This window comes from Saimiri boliviensis, chromosome 2 (assembly GCF_048565385.1).
Source record: "Saimiri boliviensis isolate mSaiBol1 chromosome 2, mSaiBol1.pri, whole genome shotgun sequence".
Classification (NCBI taxonomy): domain Eukaryota; kingdom Metazoa; phylum Chordata; class Mammalia; order Primates; family Cebidae; genus Saimiri; species Saimiri boliviensis.
Window position 1 is genome coordinate 169,937,680 of NC_133450.1, and position 21,808 is coordinate 169,959,487.

General features: G+C 37.1%; 1 protein-coding gene across 6 annotated transcripts in view; it reads right to left on the minus strand.

Annotated features, from left to right (window-relative positions):
• The window catches only part of BNC2 (basonuclin zinc finger protein 2), a 450,289-nt gene that overhangs the window by 276,722 nt on the left and 151,759 nt on the right, over window positions 1–21,808 (minus strand). Inside the window, exon 1 of one of the 6 annotated variants that reach the window (XM_074394878.1) lies at window positions 5,560–5,937. The exons of the other annotated variants lie outside the window; for them this stretch is intronic. Coding sequence (XP_074250979.1) covers window positions 5,560–5,562 — 3 coding nt within the window. The 5' untranslated portion in view covers window positions 5,563–5,937. Of the gene's footprint in view, window positions 1–5,559; window positions 5,938–21,808 lie in introns of those variants that run through there. 6 annotated transcript variants of the gene reach the window in all.

Genomic DNA, 21,808 nt, shown 5'->3' on the forward strand with positions numbered 1-21,808 from the left:
CTACTGATAAACAGATACCAAGTGAATACTGTATAAGACTACCAAACTAAAACAGTAACAGAAGAAGTTGGTCTAACTCACCCTCTGTGCCAGAATTCACAGGCATCATTTATTTCTAAGCCTCATTTTATAAATGAAGTAACTGAGGTCCAAAGAGGTTATATAACTTTTACAAAGTCATATAAGAAAGAGATCAGTTCAAATGCAGATCAATCTAGCTAAAAGGTCTGGACTCTTCTCACTATATTCATGAAAGAGACATCATATTTCTTTTTTTTTCTTTTTTTTTTTTTTTTTTTGAGATGGAGTCTCCCTCTCTCATCCAGGCTGGAGTGCAGTGGCACGATCTCAGCTCACTGCAACGTCCACCTCCAGGGTTCAAGTGATTCTCCTGCTCAGCCACCCGAGTAGCTGGGACTACAGGTACGTGCCACCACACTCAGCTATTTTTTGTATTTTTTTTTTTTTTTTTTTTTTTTTTTTTTAGTAGAGAGTGGGTTTTACCATGTGGGCCAGGATGGTCTAAATCTCTTGACCTCGTGATCCACCTGCCTCAGCCTCCCAAAGTGCTGGGATTACAGGGCGTGAGCCACCACGCCCAGCCAAGACATTATATTTCTAATAAAGTGCTATGTAAATTCCCAATGTAAATTTATTCGGTGAGAAAACCTGAAATTTCTGGTTTACACAGATATTATAGAATTACCATGTCAGTTAATTTGTTTTAAAAGCAGTATATTTAAAATAGTGTTTTTGATGTCATTGTCCCAGTTAAGTTGATCCACATTATCTTCTCCATCCTTTCAGTTATACATACATGCCTGTATGATACATGCCCTTAACAGATGTAACATGATAAACAGTACCCAAACTTTAACCTTCAAAATGAAGCAAAGTCTGTAGACACAGACTTCAGTTAGACATAAAACTGTGACTTTGTTTTTTCAGACTCTGACCACAGTAAAATTACTTCACTACTATGAATGAAGCAAAATTTGTACCTTGAAAATTAACATTTACAATGAGGCCAAACATGGTTGCTCATTCTGTAATCCTAGCACTTTGGGAAGCTGAGGAGGAGGATTGCTTGGGTTTTTGATAGCAAGACCCTAAATCTACAAAAAATTAGCCAGGCTTGGTGTAGCACCACTGTAGTCCCAGCTACTCTTGAGGCTTAGGATCACTTGAGTCCAGATGTTGGAGGCTGCAGTGAGCTATGATCACACTACTGCACTTCAGCCCAGGAAACAGAGCAATACCTTATCTGTGTTGCCCAAGCTAGACTCAAAACTCCTCGGCTCAAGCAATCCTCCTGCCTCAGCCTCCCAAGTAGCTAGGACTATAGGTGCATGCCAGCAACCCAGCTAGTAATTTTTTTTGATGTGGTATTTACCCCACAGTCTTTCTTAAAGACTCTTTCAAAATTATACTGATTATTAGTCAGGCACGGTGGCTCATGCCTGTAATCCCAACACTTTGGGAGGCTAAGGTGGATGGATCACTTGAGGTCAGGAGTTGGAAACCAGCCAGGCTAATACAGTGAAACCCTATCTCTACTAAAAATAGAAAAAAAAAAAAAAAAAAAAAAAAAACATTAGCTGGGCATAGTGGCACACACCTGTAATCCCAGCTATTCAGGAGGCTAAGACATGAGACTCTCTTGAAAACTGGAGGCAGAGGTTGCAGTGTGCCAAGATCACGCCACCGAACTCCAGCCAGGGCGCCAGAGTGAGACTCTGTCTCAAGAATGAATGAATGAATGAATAAAATAATACTGATTAGCCTTTCCTGTGAATTCCACGTAACACCTCCAAACACAATATAAACAAAACCTTCAAGTCCCAGATGGGGAAACAGAGTTTCACTAGGCCTCATTTTCTGGAGTGTGTGAGTATTAGCCTAAGCAAGGCTTTCTCATCAAGTAATCCAGGGATTCCTAGGACAGGCCTAAAAGATAGATCTCTGGCTCTATCTCTTTTCATCTAGAACAGAGCTGATTTTTATCTATTCTACATATTGGCTTTCTCATAAAATTTAATTTGAAAAGAAATAAAACCAGTGGCCTACAACTAACATTTTTTTCTTTTCTTTTTAAATAGCTAGCTTAAGTTACATATGAAGCATGTGGCAAAGAGGAAAGCAAGGGATTTAGAGTCAACTTTGCTGGATACAGATGTTAGGCCTTGATTTCCTCACCTATAAAACGAAAATACGGGTATCTTCCATGAATGCTTTTGTAAGCATAAATAAGATACCATGGCTACCATCCCTAGCACACTGTGTGTGCTAAAAGGCAGCAATGAAGTTCTTAGTCATCAATTTTCATTTTTGTATGCTTACCAACAGGCCAAAGTAAACACTAAGTCAAATATTTATTTTAGATCTTAAGATGCAGTATGTCCAAACTTTGGTGGGCTAAAAGAAATTAGATGTTAGGCAAAATAACAATACCAATGAAAGACTATCTACAGCTGGGTGCAGTGGCTCACACCTGTAATCCCAGCACTTTGGGAGGCCAAAGCGGGTGGATCACTTGAGGCCAGGAGTTCAAGACCAGCCTGGCCAACATGGCGAAACCCCATCTATACTAAAAACACAAAAATTAGCCGGGCGTGGTGGCAGGTGCCTGTAATCACAGCTACTCAGGAGGCTGAGGCAAGAGAATCCTTTGAACTCGGGAGGCGGAGGTTGCAGTGAGCTGAGATGGTGCCATTGAACTCCAGCTTGGATAACAGAGTGAGACTCCACCTCAAAAAAAAAAAGGCCATCTACAATAATATTAATGTACTTCACATGAAAACACAATTATTTTTGATGAAAACATAATCCTGGGCTAAAAAACAATTTTTAAAAGCCCATTATTTTGCTCAACAAACAATTCCTAAGTCCTTAACTACCCTTTAGGCATTCTGGGAGACTATAAATGAAGATAAACTATTGCCCAGGTATACTTGTATGTTGATTGCTGCTGTTTTGTTTAATTCTATAGAAGTGTAAACACTTGGAGCTTTAGTGCGGTCTTAATTCCATAACTATAAGTAGAATTTCCACAAAACCAGGGACAGAGCCTAGAGTCTAACTTGCAAAATTAAGTTTCAAGCTCTACTATAAAATGCTAATGATTATAAGACAGGAAGCTTTAATTCAAGCAAATGATTAGAACTGATTATACAAAAGCAAGCAGAACCCAACAGGATCTGCCAACTTTACTTCTAATCTACCTGTACGAAAACTGGTAATACAGAAATAATAGCATCACTCTGACATCCAAAAAGATCAACCTAATGAAAATTTTGCAGAGTGGTAAAAACACAGACTAATACATAACACCAGAGTTTCTTTATTTAAAAAAAAAAAAAAAAGACATCTGCTGATGGCATAATACCCCCTTTCCTAGGGATAAATGAAGAAACTAAAAACATTTTATTTAAGCTTACTCCCCCACCACCCCACCCTGCTGTTGCCAAAAATTCAAGCTTCTCAAGGGATGAAACCTGGAAAAGCCACAGAGCAGGTCAAAGGAGGGTGACCTAAGGTTTGTTAAGTATCTACTATGGACTGGAACTTCAAGTGCATTTTCTCATTTCATTTTCATGACAATGTCAAAGCTAAATGTCCTTTTCCCCATTTTAAAAGTGAAGAAAATAAAGGTCAGGGATAAAGTCACTTATCCAAAGTCACAAAGCTAACATACAACAGCATTAGAATCTGCAACTAGACCAATGTTTTCACTATCCCACTAAGTTTCCAAAGCCAAACACCAGTGCCTGGCACAATGGGAGCATAAAAATGCTAAAAGAACAACTGATGATATTTTTTAAGAAAATTTTACTTTATAGGAAGAAATATTCCTATATCAGCTGAAATTTTCTTATTAGAGAGACATGATACTGGAGTAATTCCACTCTTCCCCTCCTGGATTATGAAAGGGAACTTTTAATAAGTCCAATTGGAAAGGACTGAACATAAGTAAAGCATCCTTTTTATAGTTTAAAAAAATGCTTCTATCATCAGGATAACAAATATAATTTTAGATAATCTAAATATTGATAATTTTTCTCCTTAATTTGACAACATTAACCACTTCTTTTAGTATTTAGATAAAATAATTAATTTTAAAATTGGCTGTTAAGTAAAAGAAATAAAAATCCACCACATAATATTCTCCTGAAATATCACATTTTAATATTTAGAACTAAAAAACAAATTACCAAAAAAACCATAATGTTACTAGACTCAACAGAATAAAAAGAAATAATTCTTGAAGTAGTTATTCTCTAGAATGTAAGAAAAAAATATCTAATGAATTCACCTAAAATTTGAAGTGCCAAGTCCATAAATAAAGCTTGATTTTCTCATGGAACTGATTGTTTGTTGTTTTAAGATTTCCCATAAACAATGTCAATATATATGTTTAAAAAGAACAAGCCACCACACAGATACCATTAGTCAGATTATAAACAAGAGGTCTATCTTGACAAAAATCATTGTTTTATAAAAATATACAAATCATGTATTTAAAACTCTATAATAAATAGGGCACACAGGTCCACTCACAGTTTACTTTTTCTGTGCCACAGTCTTGGTAAATTTTTGTTACATGACTTTCTAACTGATAATCAATGGAAAACTAACTTAGCAGCTCTGCAAGTTTTTCCTTGTAACCATTTGGCAGTTATTAAAATGTGCACACACACACACACACACACACACACACACACAAAGTATATACTTATTATTAAGGAAGAGAAAAATAACACCTGACAGGAACATGAAAACAAAGAAAGTATTAAGGTTTGAAACTGAAGAGAAAGGCAGTCCAAAAGTAGAATTCAAACTACTTTTAATATATCTTTTCTTAGGTCATCTTAGGATAATATATATTTCTCTTATACATTGGGGTGAAAATCAGACACATGAATATTTTATAAAGGCACACTACAAAATTAGAAAGCTGTCCCACACATCCACACTTTAATCTGTTATAAATTAACTTGAGTCAGTTCAAATGTTATATGTAACGCGCACGATTACAACTGAAGTCGAATCATACACACCCTCAGTAACTGTAAGCCTAAAACAACTCCAGCAGTGAATGAGACGACTAGAGTTTTCCCTAGAGAGGAACAGGGGTTGGGAGCAATCTGCAAAATGGATATAACTGAGACAAATGCAAAGACTTAAAATATCCTAAAAACCTTAAGATGCTCGTGTGGTTTCAAAACAAAGTCCCTTTATTAGATCCACAGCCCTGATGACTTGCATCTTTCAACCGTTCCGTTTCCAGAACTCCTGATTTTAAATCACACTGAAAACCTCTGGCTGCAATTGAATTAGCATGGTTGGATTTAGCCCTTCCAAATGCCAAAAAAGAAAAAAATAAAATAAAAAGTACCATTCTAAAGTTTGTTTTGTTCTAAACTCGGATCTTCTGCATTCCAAAGTTGTATCCCTCTGACTAATATAAACCGTTACTACAACGAAATGGTTTAAAAAAAAAAAAAAAAAAAAAAAGCCAGTGAAAAGGAATGAGGGAGTAGTAATGGTAACATACAGTACCATGAGCTGCAGCGGCCTCCCAGCCAGTGGTGCAAGGTTAACAGATCAGTCCTGGCCTTCGGGCAGACAGCAGAACACAGCCTTGGGGAAGGGGGGACAGGGACGGAGGCCAGGGGAGGGGGCCCGCTCTCAGGCAGTTTACACAAGAAGGCAGCTCAGCTCCTTTCTGGCGCACTCCTCTCTATCTCCCAACCTCTTTGCGTGTGTCTTGTCATATTTTCTTCAGCTGTTAATTGTCCAGACTCCAAGACTTTAAACAGCCACAGTTTAGGAAAAAGCGAAACCCTTCTAAGTGACCATCACAGCAAATCAGCTTCATGCTAGTGGGTAAAATTTTCCAAGGGAAGTGTTCTTCTGATAGTTCCTGAGTCTCTAAGTCACCCCCACCCCCACCCCCACCAGCCACCACACACACTCCCCTGGAGGGCTAAATGCACTGTGGCAATAAAACATTCATGCGACTTGGAATTTTAACACAATGCCATTTCCCTAGTTTAACCTGAAAGGAATGCACTAGTCACAACAGACTACATCATCCTGCCATTAAACCCTGCCAAGGAACCGCTTTTTTGGCCGCGCTGGGCCAGCTTTGACGGGAAAGGAGTACACAGACCCACACACTGAGCACAGAGGGGCCACCTCTGCTTCCTCAGCCTTATCCAGCAACACCCTGCTCTTGAACATGACCCCTGACCCCTTGCATTGTGACCAGCTTGTGAGGCATGTGTCACCCTGGAACTTCTGCAGAGCCACACACTGAGCAGGCCATTTGCTGCTCCCTCTCAACAGGCTCTTGGGCAGACGCCAAAGGTTCTTTCTTATTATTATTGCTACTATTGAAAGTCTTCTGTTTAAATGTAGGGATACTTTTTCCTTGAGTTGTATAACAGTGTGGCTTGGGGGTTTTTTCCTCTCCTTTGTTTGTTTTGGATTTTTTTAAAAAAACAAACTTTACATTTGCATTGATAATTATGTTATGATTACTGACAAAATAGTTTGCTATGGGGACTGCTTATCAAAGGTGCCAGTTCTTTCACATTTAAGTGACATTCAATTTAGATTTACAAAACACAAAGCCAGAAACAATTCCAATTTATCCTAAAAAGTTTAGAGAAAAATTTGAAAGCGCTGAATTCTAAAACATCCACATTTAACCATTTTACCTGGCTAAAATATTATTACAAAACAAACAAGCAACAATATTAGATCAAAAAGCTGCATGAATTGATTTATTGCTTGTGCAGAGAGTTCTGTCTTCCAAGCAACATAACTGACAAGGAACTATAAAAAAAATATGTATACCAAATGAAAAATTAAAACCACATTAAACGTTTACAAATGTTTTTATTAATTTTTAAAACTGTTCTCATGTAGCCCTTTATAGCCAATCACAACAGTATTAATCTTTGCAAGTTAACAGAAGTCATAGTTTTGCACCCTTTTCTTTTACCACCAATTCTCTCACTACTAAAAGATGCCTTCCAGATTTTCTTTCTTTTTCTGAGCATTCATCTTATTATTTTCATATGATGCACGTTCACTGTTCACTTTCAATCTTGTCCAATTGTTTTATTATTCCTCTGCTGTATTGTATTCACAGGCAATTCTAAACAGCACAAAGTCCCCTCTTTTTGCCCTGACCCTGAGCTACAGCCAGGTGAGCTGTGATTATCCCTGCAGAAGGCAGAAGGTGTTCCAGCTTTAATCTCCTGCAGTGAGGCCATGTCCCCTTTCAGTAACAAATGAAGAACATCTTACTTCATCTAAGAGAATACCCTAAAATACAAAATGATGATCTCAAAGCAAGTTAACATGCACATATAAAATAAAACCAAATTGTCTTCTTTAGAGTAATTTTTGTCTCCTTAGTAGCTGGAATTAGTCTTAAGCCCTAGTTAAAAGACTTTTTTCTTTTTCTTTCCTTTAAACAGACATTATCATGCCTTGAAAAGTCATTCTAATCCCTTCACCTTAGCCAAGCCATGCTAATTCATGAGAGGAGGACAGCAATTAATTTAAAAAAAAAGGAATTAAACTTGACTGGGGGGAGGGGAGAATCAATCCAACTCAGAAGCAAAGGTTACCTAAACCTATGTGAAACATTTCCATTTCAAAATGTAAATGCTGAAATCAAATTGTCAGTTTAATCTATATAAAATAGAGCAATAGATATTTTACTTTTTCCAAGTAATCTGATTTATTATCAACGTGTATATTCAAATTCCAATTTTGATGTTACTAGTGTGAAGTTAGTAGAGTGAAACCCAGTAAAACTGAAGGCAGAATCAAGTGAAGCCACGAGATTAAAATTACAGAGATGAATTTCTATTTAAGTCCAAACAGATACACTTTTTTTCTTGTATCAAGTTACTCAATACAGTGACATCAAAGTTATCTTGGACCGATATTCAGAGGATGAAATGAGGGCTGTGAAAAGAGGTCTGTGAAGCTGCGCTTGCAGCACGTGCAACCCTCTCCATGGTAGTGTCTCTCCTCTGAAGATCTCTGGAACTGTGGAACACATCACTGAAAGACAGGCAATCTCATTTTATTTGTAAACAAGTTGCCAAGTATTTCTTTCTCTTTGTTTTGTTTTGTTTTGTTTTTTTTAAGATGGAGTCTCACTCTGTTGCCCAGGCTGGAGTGCAGTGGCGTGGTTTCAGCTCACTGCAACCTCTGCCTCTTGGGTTGTATCAATTCTTCTGCCTCAGCCTCCTGAGTAGCTGGGATTACAGGCATGTGCCACCACGACTGGCTAATTTTTGCATCTTTAGTAGAAACAGGGTTTTACCATATTGGCCAGGAAGATCTCAGAACTCCTGACCTCAGGTGATCCGTCCACCTTGGCTTCCCAAAGTGCTAGGATTACAGGTGTGAGTCACCACACCCAGCCCAAATAATTATTTATAATCTAAGTATTCACTACTATGGTATAGCCATGCATCACATATTAGGAAATCAGATCATGCTACAAATACCACAATGAAAATTTACTTTATATGAAATTGTACCAGTACAAATAAGTATAATCAGAACAATACAGAACCTGCTAAAGAAAAAAAATGTCCTATCACTACGTTCACCGAAATTCAAAAAGCTGCAAAAAAAGAATCCCCAAAGTTTTACAGAAATGTTAACTTAATTTGGTGGGTAAAATGTGAGATGGGTAAAATCAAATCTGTGATAACCAGCAGTGATTTCCATTATCCTTGAGCCAAAGGAAAACTTTACTGTGTTAAATGGCATTTAGAAATATGAGTTTTAAAGTTCTGTAAGTTACCTTTTTTCTAGAAAGCAAAATAGGTGAGATTTTTCTCACCAACTTCTATTAAAAACAGGACATCCATGTGCAAACCAGCATATATTAATTTATTCTTCTTTGCAGGGATCCATTTAGAGCCGAGGGATTGGCTACATCAACCCCCTCCTCAACACACACATACAACGTGCACGTGCAAGCAAAGGCAGTTAACAGACTCTTAACTCTGAGTGAGGGAAAACCTCAGAGGCAAAGAGATGGAAAAGAACAAGGTATGTGTAGACAAAAGAGAGAAGGAAGGAAAAGCAAAGAGATGGTGTGGGATGAAAACCAGACTGAAAGAAAGGCAAGTCACAGGAAGGGAGGGGTGAGAGGGAAAAAGAAGAATGAGATGGGGAGGAGCGAAATGGAAAGCAGCAGCAGAGTCAGTGGGGAAAAGGAGGGAAAAAGAAAAGGAAGACCGAAGGAAAAAAGGGATTTCTGGCAGAGAGGAGGAGCTGGAGCCCCACAACACAACAGTGGATCAGGCAGCTGGCCGGAGATGCTAATTCAGCGCTTTAACAAATCAATGCCACTTGAAAAGTACAATGCGAGCCCTCACTGGGTAGATGTCAGGGGACTGAGAAAATGCATTCTCAAGTATTTCACATTAAGAGGGAATAATGTGTTAATTTATAACTCTTCACCCTATACACTTGGATTATCTATCTGTGTCAGCGATTTGACTTCTTAAATTTATCAAAAACGCACGCAAAGGGAGGCAGCTTCAGCTTTACCACTGGGAAATGGAGGTTTAGGGAAAGCCTGTCAGCCAGTCCTAGGTAGTTCTGCTGTTCTTTCCGCATTCCCACTTGGGCTGAATTGTTGGTGGGGGTGGCAGCAAGAAGTAAACAAGCCACTGGAGGGGAGATGCAGGGAGGAGGGGAACTCCTGGTCCAGTTACTAAAGCAACCACAGAAAAGGCTTTCTTGGCCTGTGGTTGATTGCATTAGGTACCATCCGTCAAAAGTGACACAGAAGAGAAGGAATAACTTGAATCAGCAACCCAAGCTGCCATCATCAGAATTTACTTTGTGGAAACTTACTTAAGTCTCTCAGCACACCCAGAGAAAAAGAAGCTGCTGACAATTGGATTTTAATTAAACAGTACACTTGTAAGGCCACCAGAGTTCCACAGAGCTTATCAGAATAGGAAGGGAAGAGTGAGTTAAGCTGATTTTGTTAGGTTAGTTTTGAGACAGGGAGGAGAGATGTCAAAGAACTCATATTCCAGCCCAGAATTTAGGAGCCTCATTAGAGGGACTATTTCTTTCTCAACAAAAACCTATTTTATTAAGCATCAAATTCTTGGAACTGTTTCCTAATTATTCCTTATAAAATTTAGTTAACTTTTAATACAATGATTGCACAGTTTCTGACCTGTGGGAGAGACAGAGAAAGACTCCGTTAGTAAGTTTTGTTGCCAAAATTAAAGTATTATCAGACTTAAATTTTCAAAGTGTAAGCACTGTCAACATACAAAGGCAAGTGTGTTAAAATTTTGGAATAAATAGAAGAGAGCAGGTTTCAAGAAAGTGTTTTAATTAAGATTATGTATTCAAAGATATAAAGGGGGAAAGTGGTTATATGTATGAAGGAAAAAAAAGACCCAATTTTGAATAACTTCTACGTTTAAGATTGCCTAGACTACACACAGCAGTATTCTAAACTGGGGGCATTTTTATTTGCTACATGTACAATTGCAACAGAAACAGACATTCTCTTATTTTTCAAGACATTCATATGTAAATGAATGCTGATGAATGGAAATGAGATGCTAAACATGATGGGCAACATTCAACATTTAGTTTTTAAAAAAGGACGAAGTTACTTCACTTGCTGAAGCTTGAATCCCTTCCCTCCTGTACCTGGGCACAAAAAGAAATGAATGACAATGATGGACCTTCCACCAGTTTTCTATTGGTTAAACACCACCTCACAGAGATACCCAAGGCAGAAAACAAACATTCTTTCAGTCCTATGTTTTGCATCTTTCTTATGTCATACATTACACAGGGTCCATTGTTAAAGTAAATATTATATTAGAAACTGAATTTATAAGTAAATAGCCAGAAATATTACAGTGGCATTGAGCCAAAGGGCTAAAATATCCAAAACAGTGTAATTATTTTTTTCTTTCAAAGGAGATAATTAATAAGGAGTTTCCTGGTTCATGACCACAGAGTACACTATTTTCCTTTTTCATAAAATCTTAGGAGACCGAACATATATTCTGGGCAGTGTGTTTGCAGTGGGAATTTTATATATGCATGTATGCTTTTCAACGGTCTCTATTTATGCCCTCAGAGTAGGATTTGTCCTATCCCCAGTTTTTGCATGAATTACCATTCCTGTCTATCCCATCCAAGCTACCCTCACATAAACTATCTATTCTTATCATTATGGTACCATTAAACCCATTCTCCCCTCCCCCTCCCAATTCACCTAAGGGGTTAAAAGACTTCAGTACATTTGTGACTTGTCAGTGACATATAATACCCGGGTCCTTCATGCAATCAACTTTTACTTGACATGTATTTGCTCATCACAGGACCCGCATTACTACTGGGAAAATGAAGAAAAACCTAAATTAACACTTGACATTCAATATGGTCAAGTCCTTAATTGGCTGGGCTTCCTGAGAAAGCAATTTTCTATTCCCCAAACTGTTCGCGTGTCATGTGTGGAGTGCAGCTCTTGGCCATCACTGCTGTCCCTCGCTCCCTCTAATGAGAGCAGATGAATTAGTGCTACGTGACACGATTTGAGCAGGGCTTCCTCCTTCTCCCCTCCCCCTAATCTTTCTCCTGTACCAGTGACAGCTGTGTGGCAAGGGGAAGAAAGAAAAACACAAGAGCAAAGAATCCTGTGAAGGATGATCATTTTTTTAAATGAACCTTAAATGTCTTCTTGAAGCTACAGAACAACACAACCATTTAATTGTGGAGGTGGGAAAGGGGGCTGTTACAAAGATCAGGGGAATCATCTGGCTATGGTTGATTTGGGTTGTATTAACTTCCAGCATGTTTCTTCCATTCCTGGATAGTTGCAGTATTAGACTGTACTGCTCTAATTAAAATGGAATTTACATCCACTTAAAAAGTTTTTGAAAGGTCTGGAGAATGGGTCAACTAGAGAAAAAAAGAGAGAACAGCATGAAGGGATTATTGTTCTAAGATAAATATACCTCTAAGTTAGAGAAAGTCCTTTCAACCATCACTTAGGTCAGGAAGAACCTACAGCACAAAACTATAGTGACACTTTATTTTCAAATACTGTTCGATGTCTGAGCTTAATGCAAACTGCTCTTCTAACTCATTTTGTTTTGTTCCCATTGATTGCTGAATTACTGAAACAAAGTTATTACTTGATCACGGATTTCATTCTATTATTCTGGAGAGAAGGAACATATTCTACTTTAGATGTGCTTGTGTAGCTCAGTAAGAATGAACAGATGCATGAAAGGAAGGCAAGACAGAGTCTGCTTTATTCAAAAATACTAAAAGGTAGATTAAAGCTATTTCTCTGAGTCTTCACTTACTCATTTTGAGACGGAAGAAGTTGTAATTTTAAATCCCTGATGGCTCACCCAATCTGATTAGGACAAAACAGAACTATGGGATAGAAGGGCATGTGGCAACTCATTTAGCAAAGTAATTAGTATAAAATACATGCATAAGTGAAAATAATTAGTGAACGTCACAAACACCTTAGCACTTTGGATTATTACTAAGTTTTATTTAGGTGAGCAACAAGACAAAAATGTTACCTGTGTACAAAAAATTCTATCAAGACTGCACTGGTGTCACAAAATCAAGTTTATGCATGGAAAACACAAAACTATTTCAAGTATAGCTCTACTGCTTCAAGTAGCATGATCATTTATTAACTGTTCCTTTATAATTCTGAATATAATTTATAATCTCAGTAAGTAAAATGAGAGATTTAAAGATATAAAAAGATGGTGAAATCCACTTTTACATTACGTGTAAAGTTATAACCTAAAGCCAAAAATGCTATTTCCAATAATGATAAAGGAAATGAAGCTTTATAAGATTTAAAAAAAAAAAGCAATTCATAACATTTTAGAGTATTATTTCACTAACAGAAGGCAAAAATGTAAATAAAACTTTTTGAACACCTTGAATTTTCAAGCTTGTTGGAACATGATTAGTTTCACACAATAGAAACACTAAAAGATGAGTATAATTTTAGAAGTATTTTCATGGAAGCAAAACACCACAATGGACACACACACTGCACAGATTATCTCTTCTGTGGCCAAAGCACTGATATTTCAAGTATCACTAAGATCGCTTTCGAAAATACATGAGACAGCTTGTGAATGGGAATGTTATCAGGTGTTTAAAAAGAAATAAATAGACAATTTGGTATTCTGGAAAAGTAGCTCAGTCTAATACATCCAGTTAACTGCTACAGTAGCATTATCATCACTGAGCAACAAAGGGCAGTGTATTCTGCCAATAGCTTTAGGGTGACCTTTGCAATGCTGACTAGCCCGTCAAATTCCATCTCTGAGATGCAAGGCATAGACAGGGGGGGTTTATTAACTAAGGTAGGAACTAAAGACTAGTAGGTTCCAAAGGGTAGGCGTTTCACATTCAGGAAATGGGGAATTCCTTTCCCTAAGAAGAGAAGCAGTGTACCATGAGATCAGGCTGAGCAGGCCCATGGTTTTCCCCAAATCATGATCCTTCATGGTGGGAAATTCTCATGTACTAGGACAGCATTAGCAATTTTACATGTTCCTTTTCACCCCAGCTCCATTTTTTAAGGACTGCAATGGAACCCCAATTGGGAATGCGTATAATGGGATCAATGTCATGAGCCCTAGGAATAAAGCTGCAAAGCAGTATTGACATAGTCACAGACCTTTCAACAAATTGTGACCAATACGACTTTTATTTGGAGGTAGTTTCCAACCACTGCCAACAGGATAAATCTATAGAACTCAAGAGGGTAGAAACAATGGGTCAGAAAAATGACAGCACTGAACTGGGAAGCTTTTTCAAGGATCACCTGCAGAAAACCAGCATAGGAAAAGGTACTTTTTTTGATTCAAGAAAGTTAACTGTGACTATGGCAAAGTGACATGCTTAAACTTGATATTCTCTTAGGGATGTGCATGCTTTGAAGCTCATAATAAACTTGAAATGGCTCTGTGGAATGTTAAGGCTTAATGTATATGGTTGGTACCACTGTCATGCCTATACAAAAATATGTCAACTTAGAAATAACTGCACTAACAGCTCCAGGGCATTTAGAATGGAAAGCTTCCCCCATCCCCCAAACCCTGCGTTTTTTTAATTAAGAATTTTACTTTGAACCATAAGAAGCTGCTGCATTAAGTTTCCGACCTAGTTAGTGCAGTTAGAATTAAAATCCTTATTCAATTTTGGCTGGGCGTGGTGCCTCATGCTTCTAATCCCAAAACTTTGGGAGGCTGATGTGGGCAGATCGCTTGAGCTGAGGAGTTTGACCCCAGCCTGGGCAATATGGCAAAACCCTATCTCTACAAGAATCAGGTAGGCGTGGTGGTATGCATCTGTATTCCAGGTACTCCAGAGACTGAGGTTAAGAGGATTGCTTGCACCTGAGAGGCAGAGACAGAGGCCTGCCATGAGCCCAGATTTCACCACTGTGCTCCAGCCTGTGCCACCAAAAAAATACTAACTCGTTTACTTTAGAAATGCATAATGTCTGCCACCCACTTAGTCTATGTTACACATTACACCATTCTCAAAAAGTTTAAACATAGCAGAGAGAAATGAATGCTTTGAAATAGTCTAGCATATATAACAATAAAACCATCTAGCAAACACAAAGCGCTAATGTTACTGTATAAAAATTAACAGCATCTAAAATGATATATTCTTTTATCCTCCGCTCTTCACTACGTCTTTTACTTCAGTGCTTCCCTCCCCTTCTTTTAAAGATACTTTAATTCCCAGTTGAAGGGTTTCCGAAAGTGTTAAGTCACAGCTGTGTTGACGCTGAACTTCTTGAACATGGCATACCAGGATCATTCTGACACATTTATAGATGTTTCCTTACAAGCTGCACCAGCACTTGATTTGAAATATCTGACTTACTACAATATGAACTGTTAATCTCTGGCCTTTTCTTCATTTCAGTTCTTCTCTGCAGTTTTGGAAGCAAACCAACAATTTGTTATGTTTACAACAGAGATGGCTCCCTTCTGATTGGTTTCTGACACTGTTCAGTGATGCTGTTCATCAAGACCCTAGAAAGAATCTAGATACACCTAGGCCCCATTTGCAGATCATTTTAACAAGATGTTCTTGTTTCCTTTTCCCACAAAAATCAATAACAGGATGACCTTCGATTTGAAATTCAAACCAATTAATTACCTGTTCTGTTGAAAATGTTGATATCTGATTTGCCTGGAGAATTTCAATTATGAACAGATTATTTATTTTAAAGAGCCCCTTCAAAAAATATAGACAGGTATTTTAAACCTCATCTTATACCATATAAATAATGTTTTCTTGAAGCATTTATAAAATATTGGCCTTGCACAAATTAGTAGGGGGAAGTTTTCTCCCTTGTGGTCCATTTCCTTCTTGTGACATCATTATCAATTGCTTGGTAAATTACAGCAATCCCACAAAGATTCAGGGCCAAGAATCCACCGATTTAAGGTGAGATGAAAAGCTTTTTATAGTCAAATTCAGCTTTTCATCTACATCAATTACTTACACAAATCATGGGATTATTTTCAGAATTCAGAAATCTTTTATTATTTTTAAATCTTACACTTCTACCTTTACTTAAATTATTTTTTTGTTTTGCCCACACAGTTTATTTTTCTTTAAATGTGGGTCATACGGAGAACAGCAATACATCAAAACTATCAGCACCAGAAATACATTTACTAAACTTTTTTTCTAATTACAGGGGAAAAAAGAAGAATTTGGTTCATCCCAGTGGGGAATTCCCAAGATGAATGATCACATGCAATGAAACTATTATCTTCATCCATTAAAATATTATCTAAAACAGAGGTTTCTATCTGGCAGCCAGAGGGTTGAATATAGCCTGCAGATGAGTTTTGTTTGGACCACACAGTTTTTAAAATATTTGAATAGGTTGCCAAGATTTCAAAATCAGGAGATTTCACATAAAAATCTGGATTTCTGGCTTATCATTAAAAAGAAGCAGGAGCGGATCTGGCAAACTGGGTCTGCATTCCCACCTGGCAACAACTGGCTGGAACCAAGGAGCAGCTACCTCACTGTGGTTGAGACATGAGCTTTCTGGTCCACCACAGTCCCCACTAGACTCACTCTACTTGTTTAATTTTTGTTACCTCCACATGGTCCTTTTAGGCAACTCCTACTCCTTAAAATGTCTCTCTACAGAGAGTTTGCAGAGTTTGTGGGAAAAAAAGGAGAGGATGTTCTCAGGACAAAGATTTAAAAATACATATTTCACAAGTTTACAGAATATAAGACAATGGGTAGCAAGTTTCATTATAATGAAACATTCATGCAAACGAAAGGAAACCATTTTCAGAATTAAACGTTTTTAAAATAGTAAATCTAGAACTAATGACCCGGCCTTACAGAGTGGTTCAACAATCTTTACACTGGTTTTCAATCAGCCACCTATTTCTCTAAAGCCCAGAATAGATGCTCACGTCAAAGTATTACTCAAATTTTGTTCCTTCACGTGTTAACACTTCCACACTTCCTTTCTGGAGCTATCATGTACTTAAGTGAAAACGTACCCTAATGTGAAAATAGGCTATGTCTTCAAGGTAAATTTTAAAAGTCAACATTTAAGATGCATGAATATTATCATAGCAAATATTCACCTTTACTGACTCCACATGTATCTCACCATTTGACATTTATACTTACATTAAATAGACATTATTATAGGTTCAAATGACCCAAAAAATCATGGCATATTTCTTTACAAATGATTATTACCTAAAAGCAGATGTCTATGACAAAGTCACCATGCACTCCTTATATCTACTTTTTTTTTTTAATGAGAGCAATTGCAAGAAGAAAATCTTTTACATTTCATTATTCCAAATCAATCACAACAACCTAGCATTTCTACCTATTAATGGACTTTAAAAACAAATTAAAAATACGCTATTTAGCAGAGGGAAGAAAAGGCCTTTTCATTTCAACCAATTATATTAAAAACAGGCTATCTCTGATGTATTACTACAGTAAAGAAATGCTTAGGTATTATGCAAATTGTAGTAAGTAGGCTATGACCAGTTACATGCCAACTAATTTAGATCAAGTATATATATAGTGTTTTTACATTATGTTTCATCATTGGACCACATGCTTGAAAGATTATTTTTTAAGGTGTTTCCTTCCTAAAGGATTTTTCTTACATTTTTATCTAAAGAATGTAATCCTTGAACATATGCCAAATTTACTTCACAATCGGACTTCCATCCCCAAATTCTCTTGATTCTTAGCAACTTGCACAACTTTAAGTAAACAGTTCACAAAATCATAATAATCATACTGCAGCATTAATTAACTCCTAGGTGAATAAAGAGAAAATACCGTAAATATGAACTCCATAAATGTAGTCATAGGCCTGAATGGCAGTATATTTCTTATGGTAAATATTTTTTCTTAATTTCCATTATGATTTGAGCAATTCGAAATAGACACCGGGACCTCAGTTATTAATTTATCTCTACCCATTCTTTTCACACTTTTCCTCAAACCATTTCTTAGGATGCATCTTAAAGATACGGTCTTAAAGGATGGCCTGCCTGTAAGGAGCACTGAACCAGTGTTCACATTACTTTCTTTAAAATGCCTTGCTGTAATCCAAAACTAAACTTATTTTCTTTCAAGTGTATAGCTTTAAGGGAAAAAATGGAAATTTCTCAAATACTTACTGAGTAAAATGACCCAAAAAGCCCCACAAAAATTAATAAAACAAGCATTCTAAGAAAAGTATATATTCATTATATTTGTGTTGATTTGTCTTTTATACCATATCTCAGAAAGAGAATTTTATGAAACACACAATTCCCTCCCATGATAACCAAAGCTTTAAGCTAGTCTCCTCAGGTTCACATCATGGCAGCTGACTGCATATACGTAAAGCAATTCTAGAAGAATCACAATTTTTAAATATTTGTACATTATTAAGATGAAAAATAAAGTGTGAGATAATGAATATTTTAATATGAGTTCCATGGAGAGAAAAGTATTACTGTCACTTAACTCCTCCTATTAATCACTGCTTTCTACAAAAGAGTATCTCAAAGTAGGCTTCCATTGAAGCTCATTTTGGCATTCTGCAGTTGTAAAAAAAAATAAAAATAAAAGATCAAAATTACAGGACTGCTGGCACATACAGGAACAGTGATTATCAGAATACTCAAAAGGCAAGAAGCAGTTGGTTTATTAAGAAATTATTTAAAATAACTATTTACACCCGTTAAAACAACCAACTTCTCACTTTTACTAAAAGGATGTTTTCAATATAATGAACATCCAAGCTTTTCTGGTCATGAGAAAACCTGGAATATATTATACACGCATGAATGTGGCTCGGGACGCAGGATATGGGATGTGCTTCCTATCAACAGATTAACACTTCATTTTCATTACCCTAATCTCACCACAGGCTGTGAACACTCTCTTTTTCTTATTTGAACAACAATGGTGCATGAAAAACCAAGCTGACAAGCAGGCAAGGTTCATTAAATGCACAAGGCCCTTATTCCCATAACACATCTCACCTGTATGAGGCCAGTGTTCTGGCTTCCCGGCTGGCTACTGAAACAAACTCTCCCAGATGTTGGACTTTGAACTCTTCTTATCCCTTCCTACTTACATCATAATAAATGTCAAAAACAAAGTAAAAAATGAAAAAACTCTTCTCCACAATGAACAGTATTTAGTAATATGACTGGTAACGTATTTTAAGCTCTATTCAGTCCCATGATTACTTTCCAAAGTTGCCCAAGAGAACAATGAAAAGTGGCTAGAAAGGGAAATTATGAGACATTTGAAATCTGAGTCAGAGAGACTCATCCTGGTGTCTCTATCCTAGCTTATTTCTAATTTATTTGAAGAAGGCTGTAGTCTCCCACCTGTTGAAAATGGTAATTCGCAAAATAAGAAACAAATATGCTATTTTCCAATGAATGACAGAGTTTCGCCAAAAAGCTATAGTCAAGGAATAAAAAAGGCTACATTGTATAGTATAAGAAATCATTACAACAAGATTCTTAGGATGGGGAATGCCTCATTGGGGAAAGCCATCCATCCATCCATCCATCCATCCATCCACTCATTGCCTCTGAGGCAACCATTAGCAAATCCTCAACATACATAGAAATAAATCACCTAATTGTCACCAGCCAACCAATGGAGCAGGTATACACTCTCTGGATGTCTATGTATCACATATAAATGCACTATCATGTGGTAATATGGGATTTTTAGTACTTTCCAGAGCAAGACAATAAGTCCTTCCACAAAGTTTACAGCAGGACTTTGGTTTCGGTTCTTTCTAGTAGTCTAATATTTACACCTAAAAAAGAAAGAATAAAAGAAAAGCAATATTAAACAGCAGCTAACCTCGCTGACTCCAAGTTAGGTTCCAGCACGACGTCAACAAAGAGAATGTTTGCAGGCATTGTCATTCAGGGACACACCATGTTCAGTGTATAATTATTCCTCGTATCTTGCAGGTGACATGCCAGCCATGTCCACTGACCTCCAGCACTGGCAGAGGGCACAGTAGTGGGCAGCTCTACCTATGCCTGATCAGAAGTCCCAAATAACCACCCTAATGATTTAAGTCAATGAAATCCTTTTTGATTTAAATGTTGCTAGAAAGGGGAAAAAACATTATTAAAACCCTCTAACAGAGATTATTATTTTAATATTAGTTTTGTTACTATGTTAAGCCAGCTGAAAGCAATTGTTTGTTGTCATATAAAACATTCACTATCCTGATATCTTTCTTTTCAGGCACCTAGTTCAGGCACTCTGATCATAAAATGTGAGTTCTGAAGAACTGTCTAGAGAACCAATAGCCACTAAAAGACACCTTAATAAAGTTGAAAAATTCATGACAGTCTCAAAAAAGCACAGCAGGTACAATACTGAAAGCTCTGTCTTTCCCATGCAGAGTATGTTTTAGTCTTGTCAATTTTAACAATCTCTATGCCTTGTGAGACAATGAGTTAAAATTTATTAAATACAAAATGGGAGTGAATCCTCCTCCTCATGTGTTATATATACTGCATGCTTTAAATTTTAATTTCATAATACCATCCACTAATATTGGCCCTGCCATCATTTCAATTCCTTTTTTAAATGTTTCTATTAACTCTTTATTAGCTACAGTTTGTCTGAAGAGTCATCCCTTCAACCTACTGTACTGCCCTTGGTATCTTTTCCTTCTTCTAGGGAAATACGCTCCTGTAGAAGGCTAGCTGCACGAAATAATAAATCCAAGAATTACGTTTTTAAAAGAAGAAAAAAGGAAAGCAAAATCTCTCTTCAGCTAAGTACTTTCTTATTCAGGCTGAGAATCAAACTGAGCTGCCTTTCGGCACCTCTGAATGATAAGCCGGGGCCCCTGGTTACAGGTTTTTATCATGCCCTTACTTAAAGAACCCTTCTATAGCAGTACTCGGGACAGTCCTGTCGGCACTCACAGAGGACCACACCTGAGGGTGGCACCTCTCTCTCATTCCTCTGCCAGAACGATGTATTGGCAAAAGGGTACTTATTCAATCACTGCTACGTTTCAGGTGCATTTCAATTCTTTTCTATGAGGGCAAAAAAGACCAGTGAAAGTAAGGAGGAATTCAGAATAAGAGAGACAAGAAAAGGGAATAAAGAAAGAAATTACCTCTATAAGAAAGGAAATAGAACAGAATAACCTTGTATTTAGGTCATTAAGTAAATTTCTGCCTATCAAATAGGAATGAAATTTATAAATCAACAGCACTCAATGACACATAAACCCTAAAGACAGTAGCAAAATAAAATTACAGCTCAAAAGTATTGAGTAAATAAGATGTCGGATATGCTCAAGAGAATCAGTTGTTTCAATGAGTAACTTCCTACCGTTCAAGATTATTTTCATTTTCTTTACAGAGAGAAATGAAAAACTGATGGGCTTAATTAAAGAAAAACAAAAGGATATTATTTTGTTGTTAAAGAATCAATTCTTTTTTTAAAATTGGAATGATGATTAATAAGCTGAGAATTTGGTTCCTAAACTAGCCAGTTTGAGTAATGTGTTGATTTTCCACAAGCATTTCCATTAAAGAAAGCTCTGTGAATGAAGAAAAGATACAGCAATTCCTCTCTTCTCCTGATCTCTGCACTTTGTGGCATGAAATGCTACATACAGCATTTGAACAGAATGACACTGCACACTGTCTTCACCCAAATGAACTCCAGTCATAAATTTTTCACCTGAGGGTTTGAATGTACACTGTGAAATCTGTGAGGCTTCCTACAGGGAATATACAAATTAAAAAATAATCAATACTTTTATTTTTTCCTATTCGTTAAACTTTCTTTAAACCTGGGGAGGAAGATGGCAATACAGGTCAGGCTCAATGAGGTGGAAATGTGGAGACCCTGGATGTCATGGCCCCAGACATCATTTCTGGGACATCATGTGCACATTTTAAAAACTTCTTAGACCTTGAGCTGTTTAGCATATTTTTTTGATCTTATTTTTCCTACATCTTTACCAGTTTTTCTTACAGGAAAACATCCCCTCTGTTACCCAGTGTTTTGCTTCTATGTGAGGATATATAAAAGCTGTTGTTCCTGAATTATGTCTCTTTTCCTTTATTTCTCTAAAGCTTAAAAATAGATGTCAGAGTTTCTTGAAAGGGTCTTTGACTCCCTTTCTCCCTGTCTCCCGGGTCCTTCAGTAGAT